The sequence below is a fragment of the Cloeon dipterum genome, chromosome 4 (assembly GCF_949628265.1).
Source record: "Cloeon dipterum chromosome 4, ieCloDipt1.1, whole genome shotgun sequence".
NCBI classification, from domain to species: Eukaryota; Metazoa; Arthropoda; class Insecta; order Ephemeroptera; family Baetidae; genus Cloeon; species Cloeon dipterum.
The window spans coordinates 2,526,029-2,544,615 of NC_088789.1; the positions used below are offsets into that span (position 1 = coordinate 2,526,029).

At 39.3% G+C, this 18,587-nt stretch overlaps 3 protein-coding genes across 4 annotated transcripts; 1 reads left to right on the forward strand and 2 right to left on the reverse strand.

Moving 5' to 3' along the window:
* Nucleotides 1-553: 553 nt before the first annotated feature.
* LOC135944403 (uncharacterized) lies at nucleotides 554-4,658 on the reverse strand. The gene is made up of 3 exons (XM_065491309.1): nucleotides 4,193-4,658; nucleotides 2,232-2,614; nucleotides 554-1,575 (listed from the first exon to the last, which is right to left on the reverse strand). Exons 1-3 carry the CDS (start codon nucleotides 4,410-4,412, stop codon nucleotides 1,477-1,479), a joined length of 702 nt encoding a protein of 233 aa, XP_065347381.1. The 5' UTR covers nucleotides 4,413-4,658; the 3' UTR covers nucleotides 554-1,476.
* A 1,741-nt stretch (nucleotides 4,659-6,399) lies between these two features.
* On the forward strand, nucleotides 6,400-10,590 carry LOC135944402 (protein IWS1 homolog). Of its 2 annotated transcripts, XM_065491308.1 has the most exons (10): nucleotides 6,400-6,571; nucleotides 6,644-6,713; nucleotides 7,195-7,317; nucleotides 7,379-7,706; nucleotides 7,737-8,158; nucleotides 8,308-8,465; nucleotides 8,767-9,389; nucleotides 9,519-9,681; nucleotides 9,740-9,981; nucleotides 10,037-10,590. In XM_065491308.1, the coding sequence occupies exons 1-10, from the start codon at nucleotides 6,562-6,564 to the stop codon at nucleotides 10,157-10,159; spliced, it is 2,262 nt and encodes a 753-aa protein (XP_065347380.1). In that variant the 5' UTR covers nucleotides 6,400-6,561; the 3' UTR covers nucleotides 10,160-10,590. The 2 variants fall into 2 exon arrangements, with proteins under 2 accessions (XP_065347380.1, XP_065347379.1); XM_065491307.1 differs by having other exon boundaries at nucleotides 7,379-8,158.
* Nucleotides 10,571-17,367, reverse strand: LOC135944401 (receptor-type tyrosine-protein phosphatase S-like). The gene is made up of 27 exons (XM_065491306.1): nucleotides 17,289-17,367; nucleotides 17,143-17,235; nucleotides 16,770-16,979; nucleotides 16,439-16,710; nucleotides 16,210-16,358; nucleotides 16,060-16,130; nucleotides 15,124-15,399; nucleotides 14,937-15,068; nucleotides 14,741-14,875; nucleotides 14,544-14,693; nucleotides 14,355-14,479; nucleotides 14,104-14,296; nucleotides 13,766-14,041; nucleotides 13,562-13,699; nucleotides 13,350-13,504; nucleotides 13,126-13,293; nucleotides 12,940-13,074; nucleotides 12,735-12,875; nucleotides 12,555-12,679; nucleotides 12,358-12,493; nucleotides 12,206-12,307; nucleotides 12,011-12,146; nucleotides 11,549-11,757; nucleotides 11,382-11,495; nucleotides 11,184-11,329; nucleotides 10,994-11,129; nucleotides 10,571-10,935 (listed from the first exon to the last, which is right to left on the reverse strand). The coding sequence occupies exons 1-27, from the start codon at nucleotides 17,344-17,346 to the stop codon at nucleotides 10,861-10,863; spliced, it is 4,056 nt and encodes a 1,351-aa protein (XP_065347378.1). The 5' UTR covers nucleotides 17,347-17,367; the 3' UTR covers nucleotides 10,571-10,860.
* Nucleotides 17,368-18,587: the final 1,220 nt, after the last annotated feature.

The following is an 18,587-nucleotide window of genomic DNA, read 5'->3' on the forward strand; positions in this document are numbered from 1 at the left end:
GATCCTGTTTTTTAATTCTAAATAATTATTTGCAGTGCGGGAGATTGTAATCGCAATTTCTATTAAATTAGCCTTTCTTGAAATAGAAAATTAAAGTATTAACGGTGTAGTAAGGACTGGATTAGATAAGTTAAAGCCCGGCATATATGAATTATTATGAGATTGTTCAGTAGGCAAGTGTATCCCTTGCTTAACGTAAACTAAATATCATATTATAATTCTGTGTTAATGTATCCCCTGCTGACAGCTCATGTCTTGACGACTATTTTAGGAGTCACTTACACAGCATTTTTGCACCTTGGAAACTCCCAGCATGAGATCTCGTATCAGCAATAAATCCAAAGACGCGAAATAGCGATATAACTTTCGCCTCAGCACATACGAAACTCCATTAAAATTAATCATTCGGCGTTGCGTTTGTAGCAAATGAAATCCAACCAGCCTACCTTGCACAGTGTCGTTTGCATCAAACAGAGTTCGAGGCTGAAAATAAATTTTACTTTGATGCTTCAATCATGCAAGAGTTGCGGGTCAGAGAAATGAAATAACGCAATTCGAGAGACATATTCTCGTTCTGGTTTTCCTCCAGATTTATTGCGCAGCAGCATGCAGTACACGTTGATGCACAAATTGAATGAGAGAGAGCTACTTTAATGCAATGGTGTGTGTGTGTGTGTGGACGCTCCGCACATTTCGCAGTGGCACTTGATCCACTCGGTGCGGAGCTTCGGACGGCCAGCAGGGCTCGATCTGACGCGTGAATCAAACTGCTTCACGTAGATGACCCCATCGACGCGACGACCCTTTTAGGAATCAGGACAAAGACACGCACTCGTCACCTTCCACCGGGGTCGCGCGACCATTTTACAATTATTCCAAAGATTTACTGAGCAATTGACACAAAAAGACTGCTTGCTGCGTCAAGTGGGACGGAAATTTTCTTGAGTGCTGGTTGTAAAGAGAATTTGTCTAATTTTTGGTCCCTAGTTTTTATACTCTTTAAAATATTCGATAAATAAGGCATTCGTACTGCTACTTTGTGCGCCGAAGTTAACAAAATTTATAATCGACAATATATCCTTCCATTGCTGGGGATTTTGGTTTGGATAAAAATAAACTGTACACATTATTATTTTGTCTCCATCACATGTATATACTGCTCACTTTTCTATTGGGTTTTCTCTTAAAATTGAACACAAAAACACTCACAAATCTCTTAAAACTGACCAGAAAACTCAGAATTAATGAGAAATTACACGAACTAAAGAACAGCATATTTTATTATCAAGCGGCTTTCAAACTATTATTAAGAGTGAGAAACCTTTGACTAGTGAATATCTATAGACTAATAATTACAAAATATTACTTTTGTTCGTTGGACGGGGTTTACTGACTAAGGAACATTTTATTTGTTGTTTAATAAATCAACGCAGGAGTGTCTCTGCTTTCGTTTTCAGTCAGTGTCACTCACTCAGGTCACAGTCGGATCACTAGTTCTGAAAGAAGCTGTGAGTAGCTGCTGTCCAACGACGGCAGCATTGTTTTCTCGCACTCCCTAGTCGGTATTGTAACCACCTGTAAAAGCAAAACGTGTGAAATTCAATAAATCCAAGATAGAGTTTGCAGATACTATTTCAAACCTTAAATTTATATTTAATATCGAAATAATAAAAATCTCTTAAATAAATAATATGACAGATGCAATTTTGTCGATGAAGATGCAAATGAAGGAAAAAACACACGAGGTTGTAATTATTTTCCAGTTGAAGTTAAATGCAGCTTCCTGGGTTCAAGCTTATAATTTAAGGCTGCAACCAGTTGAGCACGATATTTCAGTAGAAAAAACAGCTTGCACACCGAGGAAGCTGAATTTAAATTCTACTAAAAATTTATGACTCGTACACAATTTACAATTTTATTGAATTGGGAGTTCAGTGAAGATAATTAATATTATAATTTGAAATTGTTTAAAAATGTATTTTCTTCTTATTACGATAATCTCATTTTTTTTGTTTTAGGTCAAATTTTACAGAAAATCACGACTAGCAATCTTTTTGGGAAAAATAAGCCAAGTTGATGAAAAAGTGACATTGCTGTGGTAACTACTAAATGAAATTAAAACTTAACTTAATGAATTAATTAAGAATGCATTTATTTGTTTTAAAAGGAACTTTCTCATCATATAATTTAAATTCGACCATCCATAATGTCCTGTTCTCATTTAAGCTTACTTGACTATGCAGTGGAATCTTTTCGTAAAAGGTGGGTTGCCTGAGCAGCGGCAGGGCAGCGTGGTCGTTCGCACTGCCCAGGCAGGGGTCATCGTCCTTCATAACCCTGGCCATCAGGGTGGACGGAGTCTTCTTCTGTCGCCCTCTGCGCACCAAGGGAGGTATCGAGGCGAGCTCTTGCTCAACGCCCTTGAAGAGGCTAAAGAGCAGATCGGTGTTGGCGGGAGTCACAATGGACATCTCAGGCCGCTGATCAGATGAATCAGGCTCGCGCGTTAGCGGCGGAAGCACCGGGTACACGGATCCTGGCGAGACGTTCGCAGGTTTGTTCGGCTGAATCCAGAACGAGTGAGGAAGAGCTCGCAGTTTCATCGGTAGTGGATCTGCGACAAAAGGATTTTGTTAGAAATTGTCATCTAATTACTAAAAAAAATATTATTTATTTATTTGTATTCACACAACAGTACATAAATTGAAGCTCCTCGGTTCCTATTACCACGCATTTACGAAAAATAAAGTCATATGAAATTAAATGAAACAAAGAAGAAAAAGAAACATAGTGTGTATTCATTTGAACTGTTTGTGTCGCAATTGCATGTGCATGTTTTGCTACATAGGTGGCCTGAAAACGAGAAACACATCGTAATTATAGAATTTGTTAGTGCATTAACGATGCTCTCGACTGTTTAATGTTTTAGTTCTGTTATTTTTTGTCTAAGCAGTTGGGTTACTTGGTCGGCCGCCAGCCTGTCGAAATTTTAGCTTTGTATATATACAGTTGCTTCGCTAACAACCGCTTAATATAGAAAAAAAACATGCGCCTGTGATTGTGATTTGTTGAACATATTAAATAAACTGACCAATTTTCTAGCTCTTCGAGGATTAATTTTTAAGAGTAAGAAAATATATATTTTGAAGGTGATTTAGAAACTATATTAACTGCGTTCTGTTACTCCATATGCTCTTTAAAGTGTCAGTTGTTAGTAACTTAATACCTCCTAAATAAATCCGATTTTGTATATCCATATTTTTTGTTCCATTATTTCAAAATCTTGTAATGATAAGCTATTGCTAAATCGCAGCGTAAGCCCTTCTGGTCAGCACCCAAACATTTTATCGCGATTGAAAGTAAAAGTGTGATATTTGGTAATAGATAAAAGCTGCGTGCATGTATATATAAACTAGCTGAAATCGATTTATGTTAAGCGTGTGCTAACGTCTTTTATAGAAACTGGTCGATTAGTCCTGTGACATATTTTATAGTCTCTATTCGTCTTCATTTCGCCTAATGGTGTTCTTGAACCCAACTTTGAACTCTTTTTAGGAGGCAGAAAATCAACATTACAGCGTATAATATTTTTAACAGGAAAGCACGAGAGCAGATGCGTGACGCGATTAGAATTAGAACAGGCGATTTGTGCGCGGTGACGCGAATGGCACACTGTACACGCAGTCGTGAGGGGGTAGGGGGAAGAATTAAACAGCGCGTTAACTATGACGTTGAATATATTTAAAATACAAAAATGAATGCTCCTTCTGGCGGTTTATCTAGATTTCGGGATGAGCTGGTGCGAGACGAGAAAAACGCGGGAAAGTGAAAGTATATAATAATATCCTCATAATATTGGTAAATTTTATTTTATTTTGGGAAATTTGTGGGAAATCGAAAAATGGGAACATTTAGGATGTATTCCTGACAGCTCAAAACTTCTAGTTTCATAAGATCTGTGCTAATTTTAAACATATTATTTTTATAGTAGAATAACATAGAAGATAATAATTTCAGAACGTGTTGAAATCTAAATTTGCATTATATTGATCTTAAAAAGCAATTGTTCACGAAATGTCCAGAAAAATTCATGTCAGATGGAGTTAAAGAATTTTACTAAATCTCTCAAGTTTAAAATCTAACTAAAAATAAAATGGATTCAGTGGGTGCAGGGTGAAAAAAGACGGCTGACCTCTCTTTAGCTGCTGGGGCCGTGGTTGCTGCAGTTGCTGCTGCTGCTCGGTGGACTTTTTCACGCTCTTCTGGTGCGCGTGCAACTTGAAGCCCGGCCGCCGGGGCCCATAGGTTGGCCCCGAGCCGCAGCTGTCCGGCGAGCTGCAGTCTTCGACCTCGGTCAGCGAGTCGTCCTCGACGGAGCGCGCCTCAAGCACGGGTTTCCTCTTGCCGCTCATGCCTTCTGCAGGTCATGCTGCGCACGTCCGCACCTGGGAACACCTAGCGCGCCGACTGGCACCAAAAAAGAACACGGCGGACGGACAGGGGTGCGATTCGCCAGCTGGACGCGCTCGTTCGGCACACCTGCCACCTTTGCGTCGACCTGCTGCGTTGCTATGTTGGGTCCAAAGGACGCACTCGGTTGCTAGGGTCGCGGCGTGACGCGTGCACCCCGCCGGGGTCACGTGACTCTGCCAGCAGCGCGTCCGAAGGGGTGCCTCTTGCCCAGACCGTGAGTGGTCATCTTGATTTGCCCGGATCGTGTGGCTCGCGGTCATTCGTGACGATCTAGACTTGGATATTAAGCGGATGAAGACGCGGTCCTCCCTTTTCCAAGATGCGGAATGCACTCGTCCGAAGACAAATCAACTAATCAATGATACCAAAAATTTAAATTTGAGCGAGATACAAAAAATTAGATGTACTGCATGTATTAGAATAACGTTAAGATAAAGATACTTAATAGCTCAATTTTCTGAGAAATATATCAAAAAAGAAAATAAATATCAACAAAATAATTTTATTTTTTGACAAGATTGGTCTGAAATAGAGTGTATTTCAAGAAAAAGACCGAAAAAAACAATACCGGATTTCCGGTAATGTTCTTGTTTTGCCGGATTTTCTTTTTTTAAATTACATTATGTATGACTATGCCATAAAATAAATAAAGTTTGAATTTGAATTTGAATTCAATACCAGAACAATACCAAACAATACTTGAAAAGACAATACAAGAATATTGTTTTTTCCTGAATTCTTTATGGTGGAAAAATTTTCATTGAAAAAAATCTTCTGATTTTAAAAAAATCCGTATTTTTGGTCGTGTGAATTTTTATTTTTGCAATGAGGTGGGTTTTTTTTCTGAAAATATGCGTGTTTTGGCGAAGGCTGTACTGGTTTTACCAATAGACCGAAATTTTAACTCTCATCGCAATATTCCAAAATTTCTGACTATTTTGGCACGAAAAAACTCTTTCGGGGTAAAATTCCGAAAAATGCTGATAAAACCAAAACAAGTGTTTTTCCAGCTGTTTTTCCGCAAAAAACCAGTGTTGCATTTTTGCTTATTGCAAAATTGGCGAACCCTGATTGCTTCCTTTCCTCCACGAACTGACAAACTGAGAATCTTTAGGCTTTTAATGCTGCCATTGCTGCCGATAAAACTGTCCCTGTCCCGTCCCTGTCTCGAAATAAAAAATTCGACCCGTACCTCAGGGAATCCCTCAGGGACGGGGCGGGAATCCCGTAATACCAGTCCCTGGTCCCCTCTCTAGTTTGTTTCAATTTTAAAATATATTTAATCAAGCAAAATGACAATTTTATTAAAATGCCAAAGCTAAAGATTTGGTAACATAAAACTTAAGAAAGGTGTCTTTCAGAAAAACAATGCCAAAGACAATAATTTTTTCAAAAAACAATACCGAAACAAGAAGGTTTGAAAAACAATACAAGACAAGAAAATTTAAAATATTCCTTGTAGAAACAATACCAGTTCCGTCAAGAAAAGTTCCAGACAATATGTAATACAAAAGTTTGGTATTGAAATACACTCTAGTCTGAAAATGAAGAAAAAAAATGTAATTTCGGTAATTTCCAATAAATATAGTTTCATTTTTCAAGATGTAATACATATCAGGGAACAAACTGTATCAGAGTGATCAGGAGCCACTAAATTACTGAAATAAATAATTAATTAAGAAACTAATTGAGAAGCTTAAGTGCTGAAATAAATTCAACTTTATTCAATTGGCTGAGAATTTCTTGACTTTTTTAAGGCACGGACTTGATCTTGACCAAATTTTGAACAATCAACTATGGAGTGGACGAGCTTGCCGCCTGCCTATGTCACAAGAAAGACGAAACAGGCTCCTGGTCCTGTGGATACTTTCCCGCCCATTCGAGATAAACTGTATGGTTGGCATCAGCGTCACAACACACGTTAGATTGGTAATAGTGTTTCAATATGGCGTGCTAAGGAGACATGGAAAAGTAGTGACTCGCAGACCAAACCGCTTTCGCTTCTTCAATCCTAGCTTTTATTCGATTAAGAACGCTTCCTGCTCGTTATTTTGCGATAACCAACGTTTAGCTGAATTTTTAATTACAATGGATACTGGTATGTTGAAAATCGCTTGAAATGACGTGCAATTGGCCTAATTTTGTATTTTCTCGTGCATGTAAACAACAGGCGAAGAAGAGGCACTCTCGCCGAATTCGGGGGACAATTCTGCCTCCAGCCCAATGTCTAATGATAATAGGTAAGTTTAATACTGTGAATATAGTAATTTAAATATTTGATTTGGCAATAAAACGAAGATTGCTGCATAATAAACGATAGATCTTCTATTTCCAAAAAGGCAACGGTTCTAACTAAACTACAAATTACAACAAATCTCGGCTGAATAGAGCATTTATTTGATTATTTTTGTTACAAAAATGGAGAAAGGGCCAGATTCGATTTGAGTAAGCAGGAATTAAAATTTTAATCCTTCTTTCTGAAGCTATTGATGCATTGGTTTTTCGAATTCAGTAATTTATAACATACATTTTTTCATCAATTTAAAGTGTCTTTCATGTAACGTATCTTCACAAATATTTGATAAATGTTAAAAGCTTATTTTACCTTCCCTTATCACACGATGTGGCACTTAAATATATATGTTTTGTGCTATTTAAATTAGACTGTCCTCAATCGTAAGACCGAAGGAATAATATTTTATGATGCTGTCTTTTTCGTAGTGCTTCAAAAGCGAATAGCCCGCCAGCATCACCTACCGCATCTGCATCTCCCCGGAGCGCATCTGGATCGTCTAGGTCACGCAGCAACTCGCCAGCCAACCCTAAATCCCCTGATTCTGAAAGGTAAAAAAATAATACTATAAAATTTCCTTTCTCGGAATCATGACTGTATTGCGGTTTGCAGGTCGAATGATGGAGTTGCGTCCCCAGCCAGATCCAGGCAGGCATCCGAGTCCCCAGACAGGAATGGAAATGAATCTCCTAGTAGCAGGCAAGGGTCTGCGTCCCCAAGGTCATCAAGAAAAGGCTCAAGGTCTCCAAGATCTCCTGTAGGGTCAAATCGATCCAGGTCTGCTTCAGGATCCCGCTCTCGTTCTGGTTCGAGGAAAGGCTCTGCTGCAGGCTCAAGGGCGTCTTCAAAAGCTTCACAACGAGGATCGCCAGCCCCTGACAGATCGCGCTCTCGGTCAGGCTCCAGAGCCGCCAGTGCGGCTTCAAGGTCCAGAAGTCGTTCAGCAAGTGGTTCGAGGAAAGCGTCAAGGTCGCCAAGTGGCTCAAGAAAAGGATCCAGATCGCCCAGTGGCTCCAGGAAAGGGTCCCGGTCAAGAAGTGGGTCAAGGGAAAGATCAGCCTCACCTGCCAGGTCACGGTCTGGTTCTAGAAAAGGTTCTAGATCACCCTCTGGATCACGGTCAAGATCAAGGTCAGGAAGTGGCTCCAGGCGTGGCTCCCGATCTAGGTCTGGATCTCGATCAAGGTCTGGTTCTCGCAGAGGCTCCAGGTCGCCCTCTGGGTCTAGGAAAGGCTCTAGGTCTAGGAGTGGCTCAAGGTCTGCCGCTGGTTCTAGGAAGGGATCAAGATCTAGGTCTGGGTCAAGAAAAAGTTCCCGGTCACGCTCAGGCTCTAGGAAAGGGTCTAGGTCTCGCTCAGGATCAAAGGCATCAAGGCGCAGTTCAAGGTCAAGGTAAATAAGTGAAATTTAAATATACAAATGAGGAATTTAATAAAGTTTAAATTCATTTTTTTCTTTTGATTGCTGGATGCAAAATGTTAAGTTTTTCGCTTGTATTTTTATAAATAAATTCGGCATCTCTTTGGTCAATTTGCCCTTAGGTCTGCGTCCAGTCGACGTTCCAGATCTGGCTCGCGTGGCAGCTCTCGTTCTAGAAGTAGGTCTCGGTCGGGCTCTCGCTCAAGATCAGGAAGTCGCCGGTCTAGGTCTAGGTCTGGCTCGCGGTCCAAGTCTAGATCTAGATCTCGCTCTGGTGGAGGTGAGAAGTGTTTCATAAATAAAAATCAGGGTTTGTTGATTTTACATAAGTGTGTAGTTATTTTATCGCTGTATAGAGATAAATCATATTTTGAAAACAGGATCTATAAAATTGTACAATTGTATCAGTCGGCACTTAATATTGACAAAGATTCAAGGACTAAACCAATGTTTAGTCTCAAGACAATTTTAATTTCTTTCAGACCAGTTTTGATGTTAACAAACCTCTAAATAGACATAATTTTAATTCAGTTTAAGAATGACGTCCAAAAAAATGATGAATGTGTTTTTGCTCCTTCTAGAATCAGAAATTGAGGAGCGTCGTTCTGTTGTGGACTCAGATGAAGAGGTGGGCGGTCCATCGCCCAAAAAGAAAAAGAAGCGCAACGCAGTGAGCGATGATGAAGGAGAACAGCGTGCAGGAGGAGGCGCTGAGGAGGGTGAGCAGGGTAAAGAAGAGGCCAAAGCAGACACCTCTGCGGCTGAGGGCGCTGCTGCCGCTGCTACTGCCGTCACCGCCGCAGATGGGTCAGACTCAGATGAAGGACCTGTTTATGATGGCGACCGGGACCAGGGTCTGTCCGACTTTGAAATCATGCTTCTGCGCAAAAAGGAAGGCCGCGGCAGGAGAAAAAGAAAGGACATCGAAATCATCAACGATAACGACGACATGATTGCGCAGCTGCTTGGCGACATGAGATATGCTGCCGAAGAGGACCGCATGCTGAACATAGCCAAGAAGCCGGCCACAAAGAAGATAGCCTTGCTGCCAAAGGCAATGTCACAGATCAAGAAGAGGGACTTGCAACTGGCGTTTGTGGAGCACAACATGCTAGCCGTTCTCACTGAGTGGCTGGCGCCAATGCCAGACAAGTCGTTGCCTGCGCCAAAAATTAGAACTGAAATTTTAAGACTTCTAAAAGAGGTAATAATATTAATTTTAAAGTCAAGTATCAGAAGTTTAAATTTAGTTAAATTCAATTAATTCTAGATTCTAGTTAAAAAGAAAAATCAAAAACATTAACTCATAACCGTAAATTGTATCAAATTTCAGTTTCCTTCTGTCGATCAACAAACATTGAAACAAGCGGGCATAGGAAAGGCTGTCATGTACTTGTACAAACACCCTAAGGAAACTAAGGAAAATCGAATCATCGCTGGAAAGTTGATTAACGAATGGGCGAGGCCAATTTTCAACGTGTCAGCTGATTTTAAAGGTAATTCCTGTAAAATCTAACTTTATTAGTTTCCTCACAAAGGCATTATTTATTGTAGCAATGAGTAAGGAAGAACGCGAACAGAGAGATTTGGAGCAGTGTCCTAAGCGGCGGCGCACTTCAGACTACGATGGCGGGGAAGGACCGTCCAGAGAAAACATTGAAGGCGCTATGACAGGTGATAGATCCAAGGGTGGTCCTGGCCAGCCTGGTTGGGTGCCCAGGGCTCGCGTGCCGATGCCATCGATGAAAGATTACGTTGTTAGGCCCAAGTGGAAGGTTGAGACCGACATAAGCAAAGTAAGACCGACACCTTGTACCACAAATGTGAGATCTTATTTTTTTTCAATTTCAGTCCACCAAGAAACAGATGAACAGATTTGAGAAGCATCTCAAGAACTTCCAAGACCTGAAAAGAAGCAAAGAAGCGAGACGAGCCATTGATATATCAATCGAAGGTAGGAAGATGGCGCTTTGAAAAATTTTATTGTGATTTTCCGTACTATCACAAAGGCTGCAATTTATATTAGCTTATATTGGAGACAAACTGGAAATGTTCGTAGTATGGCATTGTTTAATGGGACTACCAGGACCACACCTTAATATTTTTGTTGGAGTACGCAATTCATTTTTACCTTTGGCCTCGCCGTGAATGACCACACGCTGGGTTGATTAATTCAACAAGCCCAGAAATCAGTATCTGAATAGCATAAATAATTTAAGTATCAGCCATAATGACATGAGTTGATACTGACAATATTCTTGTACAGCTGGACTAATTTTAACTTTATTTGTAATTTTGCATCAGAAAAGTCACTCAATGCCATTTTCCTAAAAATTTCTAAGGGGATTGTTTCCCTTCCCTTGAATTGTGGAAGTTAATAAAGAATTATTCAGATTGGTAAATAACTCAGTTTTATTCATCTCTTACATTTCATAATTTACTGTTAGATCGTGGTTGCGGACAAAAATCTGATACTTTACTCCCCGCGTCAATTTTTATGGATCAAGTAGTGCGGCATCCAATTTTCCAGCGACTTGCGTAGAATGTTTTGTTAGAATCATAGAATTTATATATAATTTTAATAGAAATTATAAATCGTATGCAACTTATTAAAAGTTAATAATAAAATTCAAAATGGAAACTTTTAATTAATAACTCAAAATTTGGCAAAATTGCTACTGATAATTTCCGTAAGTTTCAAATTCTTGGAGATATATCGCAGCGGCTTGATACAAAGTCTCAAATTGTTCCTGAAACAAACCGAGACCACGTTACCTATCATGTAACATGCTTGAAATGTGGACTTACCTGATGCGCAATAAATTTAGGCCTCGACTGCCTGAGTGTGCGCATCGCAAGAGCCGCGTCTACTTGCTGCTCCAGCTTAATTTTTTCTAAAACGAATCCGACTCCAAGTAAGAGACCTGACGCTGTCACTCCGTCACTGTAGAAAAACAGATTTTTATAGAGTTAATACAAATCAAAAGAACAATCTTACTGGCACACAACAAGGCGGATTTTGTTGTCGTTAGACTTTTCCGCGCATTCCCATATGTCGACTAGGTCTTTTGCACCAGGTCCAGCAGCTTGGCCTACAGGCCAGTTGTAGGACGCAATGTACGCCACGAATGGTTGATTGTTTCCCTGAAATAAAGCGTTAGATAGTGAAGCAACTATCTATTGAAATAAGATATACTGGTGCGATGTTGACTGTCTTGACGTAGCAATGTTTTGTTTCAACCTCCTTCATCGCAGTTACTTTAAAATCGCCAAAAGCAAGATGTTCTCCGATTTGTGGCAGATAGTAGCCCTATAGAAGGTTTCCTTGTTGAAAAAATATTAAATAACTATTTCAAACTTAACCTCCATCGGACCAGGTCTGTTTAAGACTTGAATGTACTGTATTGTATGTTGTTGCACTAAGCGCCAGAATTGTTCGACAGTGTTTGGCAAAGGCGCTTGCGTTGCGATAAACTGTCGTTTTTTCTTTAATCCATCAACATACACTCCGTTGAAGAATGTCACTCGGCTGATTGAGCCGTAGGGATAAATCTTCACAAGATGGCTCGCGGCTATTTGAAGGAAAAATATTTAACACCGCGGATTTAATAAACGGTAGAGGTCTCAGCCGCGAGATTCAAGGCGGCGGCTGGCGGGACCGGCTTAACCGAATTTTTTGCCCGGCGGCTGGCGCGGCTGACAATATTTTATACGTGAACTTTGATAGTGCTTAACGAAGACATTTTTTCTCCTGCACTTTTTAATTTTTGACCCTTTTTCAACGGCGGCTGGCTGAGACCTCTAATAAACAGAAATTTCTAATACCAGCAACGATGTCTGGATATCTGCACTTGTCCGCTTCAACCACGGATTCACTAGTACCAGATCCACTGTTCCACCCTTTTTCGCAGATCTCGTTCAGTGTCTCGAATTGCTTTGTTATTCGTAAGTTGTTTCGCTCCTAGATGTAACAGAAAATTTAATTTAATAATACCATTAAATCAAAATGGTTGGTATTACGGTCAGCGATGCGTATTCGCTGTGGAAAACTGAGCAAGGAATTGAGAATTGTGGCACCACAAGTGTTTCGTAGAGCACCAAGTGAACAAACTCGAATTGTTGCTGGAAAAATCATGTCATTTTTGGGTTGTGAAAATTGTGTAAACTTTTACTTCATTGTCGACCAAGTTAGCTCTTTGGCTTCGAATTTTTGCCAACAGTCCCAGAACGTCAATATTTCCCTCAGCATTCGCCATTCGCAAACACGCGTCTATTAAAATGACAGTGCCCGTCCGGCCAACTCCAGCGCTGCAATTCAAAATAATAAACAATTTAAATTCTGCTTTCGACGCGTACTAATTATTCGTACCTGCAGTGGACTATCACTGGTGCATCCGATTTTATAGCAAGCAGTGTCTTGGCAAATGACGTAATCGATTGCGGATACAAGGGAACGCTGTGGTCTGGCCAAGACGAGTAGTGATATTGAACAACCTACAACATATTCCAATCGTTAATGACTCGAATATTTTAAACGTAACCGAAAAACCTTTAGGCTAGTATTATCCAAAGAAACTGATAGGGTGCGGACCACGTAGTCAGCAAATATCTCCTCGTGCGTGTTATGAACAATCAAAGGTCCGTGCTGGACATGCTTTTGTAGATCCGGCCAGTATTTTTCGCATTTGGTCTGCGGTTGAGATTTAAATTACAGCTCGTTTTTTCATTTTTTTTTTATTTTTCTTTGGGATTACCTTTCCGTTCTCAACAAGGCTGGCAACCATGACGACAGCCTCAACCTTTTCCTGCCAAATCATACGCCAGAAATCAACAACTGTCTGTGGTTTTGGCCCCTGGGTTGCGATATAGGCTCGCGGTCTCTTGTATCCCTTTGAAAACAAACGTAGAGCGCGTTGAAGCGTCAAAAATTAAATTGTTACGTCTATGTAGTTCGCGTTTATGTAGTCAGATTGCTCCTCAACGCCTGCCAAAGGTTTCAATTCAACCCTGGTAGCGTCGTAGGCCGCCAAGTTGGCGTAGCGGTTTTTCTTTTTATTCGCCGGGTCGACGCCCACCGTCCAGGGGCGAGTTTGGCCTCGTGGAAACAGCTTTTTGATCAAAAATATTTATTCTGAAAAGTATGTTTTAATTTCTGTGGCAATACCTCGTGCTGCCTTTTGAAGAGACCACTTTTCTTGGCATTTTCCACGTATTCGCCCAGCTCCGAGACGTTTATCACCTTGCTAAATGGATCCTTTGTCGGTTCGCCCATGGCTGGCCTTTCAGGAGCAGGCACCAAATCTAACTCCACCGCGTTTGCTTAAAATTTTTGTTCCTCTATTGAAGGGATTTAAAAAAATTTATGTGAATATTTACCAGGTTCGTTCTGGGGTTCTTCAACTAATTTTTGGTTTGCCTCGTTAGTTCTGTGCTTTGCTTTTCTCCAAAGGATCATGATAGCGACGAGAGCGAGAATGAGAACCGCGACTATGCTAGTTATAATCATCCACAAATCTAAAACAGCGTGTCAATAATAAACTTTTCATTATCAACAAGAGAATAAAAATATCGATTATTTACTTCCTTCAGCAATTTCCTTGTGCTCAATAATGTATTCCTGTTCATCTTGACTAAGAATAGTTACTATATAACTGTTTCCAGGCTCAAAAACGAACTCAAGGTTTTCTGGATACCCTCCGCTTTCCAATCCTGAATTAGAAAACAAAATACGCTTGCCGGTGCGATCCTTTTCCATTATTTCAAATTTCTCCAAACGACACAAATGTTTCCGGTCCCCCAACACCATCAATTTAATTCCTGCCGGCTTTTCAAAAGTGACACGCAAATTCTTTTCATCTGAAAAATCGATTTTTTTTGCTGTAAAATTTAAAGCGTTACCAAACAAAAAATGTGCATACTCAACGGGACGCATTTTGTGCGGAAATCACTTATTGTTTGATTTTCTGAACGCTGGCCGTCTTTTTCAAATATTCTTAACAGGCAGTAGTACTCCTTCTGAGGATCCAGGTTTTCCAATAGGACGATGGGAGACTCAGTTTGACTGAAATTACGTTCAAAACCATTCTGCCAGATTCTATCCTCTCCACGAAACTTTATGAGGTCGGTAAAGTTTTTTTTTATAAAAGTCTATATATGAAGGTAATCTTACATAGCATGCGACGGAAACGTGACTGAAATGTTCGCTTTTTTGGAAATCGTTGGGTCCGAAATTTATTTCAGCAGAATGAGGACCCAATGCGGTAATGTTAGGCGGCGAGTGAAAGTACAGAATCCCTGCAATTTATCAAAATCAAACTTTATATTATGCATATTGAATTTTTTTATATTGGTATCTTACTCTCTTTGCAATCTGGACTCCTATATTCTTTTTCACAGCCATTTGCGCATAAGCCATCATGATGGCGATTTATTTTCTGGTTGAATTGTCTATTCTTACAGTAACGGTCGTAGTAAGCACAGTCAGGTCCATAGAAAGGCGATATACATTCTTGCAGAAAATCAATTTACGCAATCTAATTAGCTAGTTTATCTTACTTTTTCGGCATCTACCCCACTGTGGACTTTCATCCATGTAACCAGATATACAAAAACATCCTTTGTAATCGCAAATTTCGACCTGTTTACAGTCGGGTTCATGAACTGCATTGCAGAGTGCTTTCGTTTCCTCCACTAAGAGTGGAAACATATTTTAAATAAAATGACATTTTACAAAATATCGTTTTGATTTTACATGTCAGTGGATGCAGCTCGTCGATAGAAAAATTTCGTTTTGTTACGGATGTAATGAAAAGGTCATCGTTTCCTCTTCCTAAAATCTCGCAGGATCGTGAAAGTTTATCACTTGATGTCATGAACGTAGTCTCTGCAAAAAAATATATGTTGCATGATCAAAAATTTAAAATCAAAATTGTCATTACTGCCGGTACAAAAGTAGACGCCTCCTATTAAAGAGCTCTCGCGTTTTGCACTTATAATTATGGTGTGCTCTCCAGCTTCTAGTGGCTGAAGTATTCTTTTAGTTGACCAAGTTGTGGCATGAGTTTTTTCCAATTCGTGATGTGAATTTCCCAATTGGAGCCTAATCCCTTCATCTGGTGCAATGTAGATTATGTCAAAGCACACCGTTTGCGATGGATAGAGTGTAAACTGAGTTGTCATTTTGCTGTTTGGTTTTTTCGGCTTCAGATATTTATCTTAAAGAGAGGAGAATAAACATAAACACATATAAGACACTGTAAATTTTTCGATTGGCAAAATAAATAATTGGAATCTTTACGCAGAGAAGAATAGGGGAAACACATTGAAATTCTTTTAACTTCATCTCACCCAGTTTTAGTTTTAAAGATCCGGATTGTGCTGCATAGATTTTGTAAAAGTGTGCTGTTTTCATAACTGGAAACTGTACCCATTTTGTATTTTTTGCCCTCTTTCTATAATAATTCTAGGGATTGCCGCTAAAGTTAATCAAATTCCCATACAAGAATAATATTGAGAGAGTTCAAATAATTATAATTAAAATTTAATTTAAAATATATTCTCGTTAAGCTCATTCTTGTCAACATCTGGTTTTGGCTTCTCTTGCAACCCTATTCATGAGCAAATATCTTTCGGCTTCCATTTTTTTGTACCTTTGGGATGGGGTCGAAGGAGTTTTAAATTTCAACGATATTGATGAAAATGAGCTGCAGAATCTATTGATTGATATCAGGTTTGTCCTTAATTCTTAATTGTATTAAACGGCTCGCTCGTGCACTTCGTTATAATAAGTTTAGGCCATGAGTGTGTATGCGCCATTCGTCCATTAGTGAATAATTAGCAGCTTTTGAATTATCTAACTTGCAAAAGATACTTACATGCGTGGAGCTTGAATGTGGCCTTAGCTTTAAACGATTTGACACCAACGAATTTCATCATCTCGCGTGCGCTAAAAATTATTTATTATGGTCTTAAGCCATTATAAAAAATTTCAGAAATACATATAGCTTGCAACGAGTAGATTTTACCTAGGGTCTGATTCGTTGAATACTGTTAAATTATTGTTGACTGTCAATCGAAATTCTTGATAATAAAATTTATTATTGTTGGTTTCTGTGGTGGTAAACTCGTTAGTTAAAATCGTCCATGTATTTCCTTTTTTAAGATACTCTGACTTCTGTGTTGGAAAAAGAAAATTTGATTCAGATCAAATGACAAACTGTCACACATAGTTGATATTATAATTTGAAAAATTACCTGAACAACGCTCTTTATCTCGGTGCAGCCCGAAACAGGGTCGTTTTTTGGTATGCTAGAGCAGTATCTAAATTTGGATGTTCTTATATCAGACCATCCATCTACAGCCATGAGATAGCCACGATCGAAAGCACTTCTTGGAGAAAAATGGAACTGAGCGCTATCCTTTGCAAGAACCGACGTGTGAAATCTCACTTTGGTTTGAGTTAATGGATCTCTAACAAAAAATGGTTCAGGACGGAATTGATGATCTGTCACAACATTACGAAATCCTGGAAAACAGTTTTATCAAACTCTTCATCGTTATATTATATAATAAAAGTATCTTTACTGTGCCATCTGATATCAGATACTGGATCAAATTCGTCATCCAAGTCTGGATTAAAATTAGGCAATACATCAAAGTCCTCTGTATTCCAATTTGTACAGTTGTTTGGAAAACCAGCAGCTAAGTCGCAATTGTATAGATTTAATGACGGGATGGAGTCTAGTTTCAAATCCTTAAATGGGAGCGCATCTCTTGGATCAACTTTATACAACGCTGTGAACCCAAAATTTTAAATTAATTACGATTAATTCAATTATTTTCAATTCCGTTTAAAAATTCAAAAAAGGGAATTTAATTTAATTGAATTTTGACTATTTTTATAGGTAAACATGTGTTAAGCGAATAGCTCAAAGATGAATAATTATATAAATCTAACCTGGATCCTTGACAAACGCAATGGTCCCAATATCTGTTTCATTTGTAATGCAAGCGCTATCATATCCAGAGCTTTTGATGAAAAACAGGTATCCTTAAAAAACTTCAATTTTAGCAATTGTATACATTTTTTGTCTTGAATTTTACCTTCAATATGGAGAAAACAGGACAAGAAAAGAAATATTATCAATTGGAAAGTCAACATCGCACTTTTTTGTTTCCTCTCTCTTCAGAACTGAACGTTAAAAGCTATTCAATGCTTTCTTGTTTGACTACAATGCAACCACACGTGACTCATCTCTACCGCATCCGCTAAAATGGTTAGGGAAACTTTATTATGCTGTAACATCAAAATAGTCTGAACAAATTTAAAGAGGATAGATACTGCAAAATCCTGGAAAACCCTTGTTGTTCCTCTCTCTCATATCCCTTATGATGCAGTTGAAGCCAAAATTGACCTAAGTAGCAAAGATTGCATGCTTTTCAAGTGGTGAGAGGACTCTCTCCCTACTTGTAATCCTATTTTATTCCACAGCAAAGAGTTTCCCTAAATGGTTTCACACGCTCTTGGACAGATCTCGACGAGAGGAATCAAAATCTGCCAAAAAATGTGGTGAAAGCGCTGCAAATTTTGGAGAAAATTAAATTTTAATATTTTAAGCATAGTCCTTTTTGATTAATTCAAATTGTAGAACAACTTATATTGAACATGAAAACAACCTCGAGTGGTCGCATTTTTCAAATATTGTAGAACAACTTGTTTATTGATCAACTGCTTATTGCATCCAACACTATTCAAATAATTTTCATTTTTTGAAAAACAATTCTTTTAGTTTGAAATGATCTTTGCTATAATTCTCCAGTTCAATTCAATTCATTTTGCCACTTCTAGAATAAATAAAGAAAGTGCTGAATGATATTCTTTGCCCTGCTCTTACTCGTTGATCTATAGGAAAGAATTATGATGCGCAGTATTTTCCTATTTAAGAATTTTATTAAAGTTGTAGTTGTAGGCTGCGTGTGTGGACTGCGACTTGTGGTAGATGGGACGACATCGGAAATGAGTAGACTGGGCTGCGTGGCTGAATATGTGTAGTGATGAGGCTCGGAGAATGGGACGGAATAAAGACTCGGGACGTGTCCGAGTGGGTATGTCAGGGACTTCGGTGAAGCGTGGCGCAGCATCCGAAGTGTGGTACCGTTTAAGCCCAGGCGTGCGATCGACAACATCGGGGACGGAAGCTACATCGTCTCGCTGCGACGGCGATCTTACGTCTTACAGGGTCCTCGTCCAGTTTGTCCTCAGGGTTGGTCTGGTCGTCTAGGCTGCTGCAGGAATTCTCTCTTTTGAATTGCGTCGCGTCGGTTTATAATATGCTCGTCAAACAATGTGATTTGTCTTGTTGTGTGATTAGTGTGTTGCAGAATGGTCATTGTTTGACGGAA

Excerpts from the sequence above, each read along its gene's own strand:
- LOC135944401 (XM_065491306.1), bottom strand. The coding sequence starts at position 17,346 with ATGTTGACTTTCCAATTGATAATATTTCTTTTCTTGTCCTGTTTTCTC. Across the intron at positions 13,505-13,561 it reads AGAACCCCAGAACGAACCTG|CAAACGCGGTGGAGTTAGAT; the intron begins GTAAATATTCAC and ends AAAAATTTTAAG. Across the intron at positions 12,876-12,939 it reads GCCTTGTTGAGAACGGAAAG|ACCAAATGCGAAAAATACTG; the intron begins GTAATCCCAAAG and ends TCTCAACCGCAG.
- LOC135944403 (XM_065491309.1), bottom strand. The coding sequence starts at position 4,412 with ATGAGCGGCAAGAGGAAACCCGTGCTTGAGGCGCGCTCCGTCGAGGAC. Across the intron at positions 2,615-4,192 it reads GCCCCAGCAGCTAAAGAGAG|ATCCACTACCGATGAAACTG; the intron begins GTCAGCCGTCTT and ends CTTTTGTCGCAG. Across the intron at positions 1,576-2,231 it reads AGATTCCACTGCATAGTCAA|GTGGTTACAATACCGACTAG; the intron begins GTAAGCTTAAAT and ends TTGCTTTTACAG.
- LOC135944402 (XM_065491307.1), top strand. Across the intron at positions 7,318-7,378 it reads AAATCCCCTGATTCTGAAAG|GTCGAATGATGGAGTTGCGT; the intron begins GTAAAAAAATAA and ends TGCGGTTTGCAG. Across the intron at positions 9,390-9,518 it reads TTTTAAGACTTCTAAAAGAG|TTTCCTTCTGTCGATCAACA; the intron begins GTAATAATATTA and ends ATCAAATTTCAG.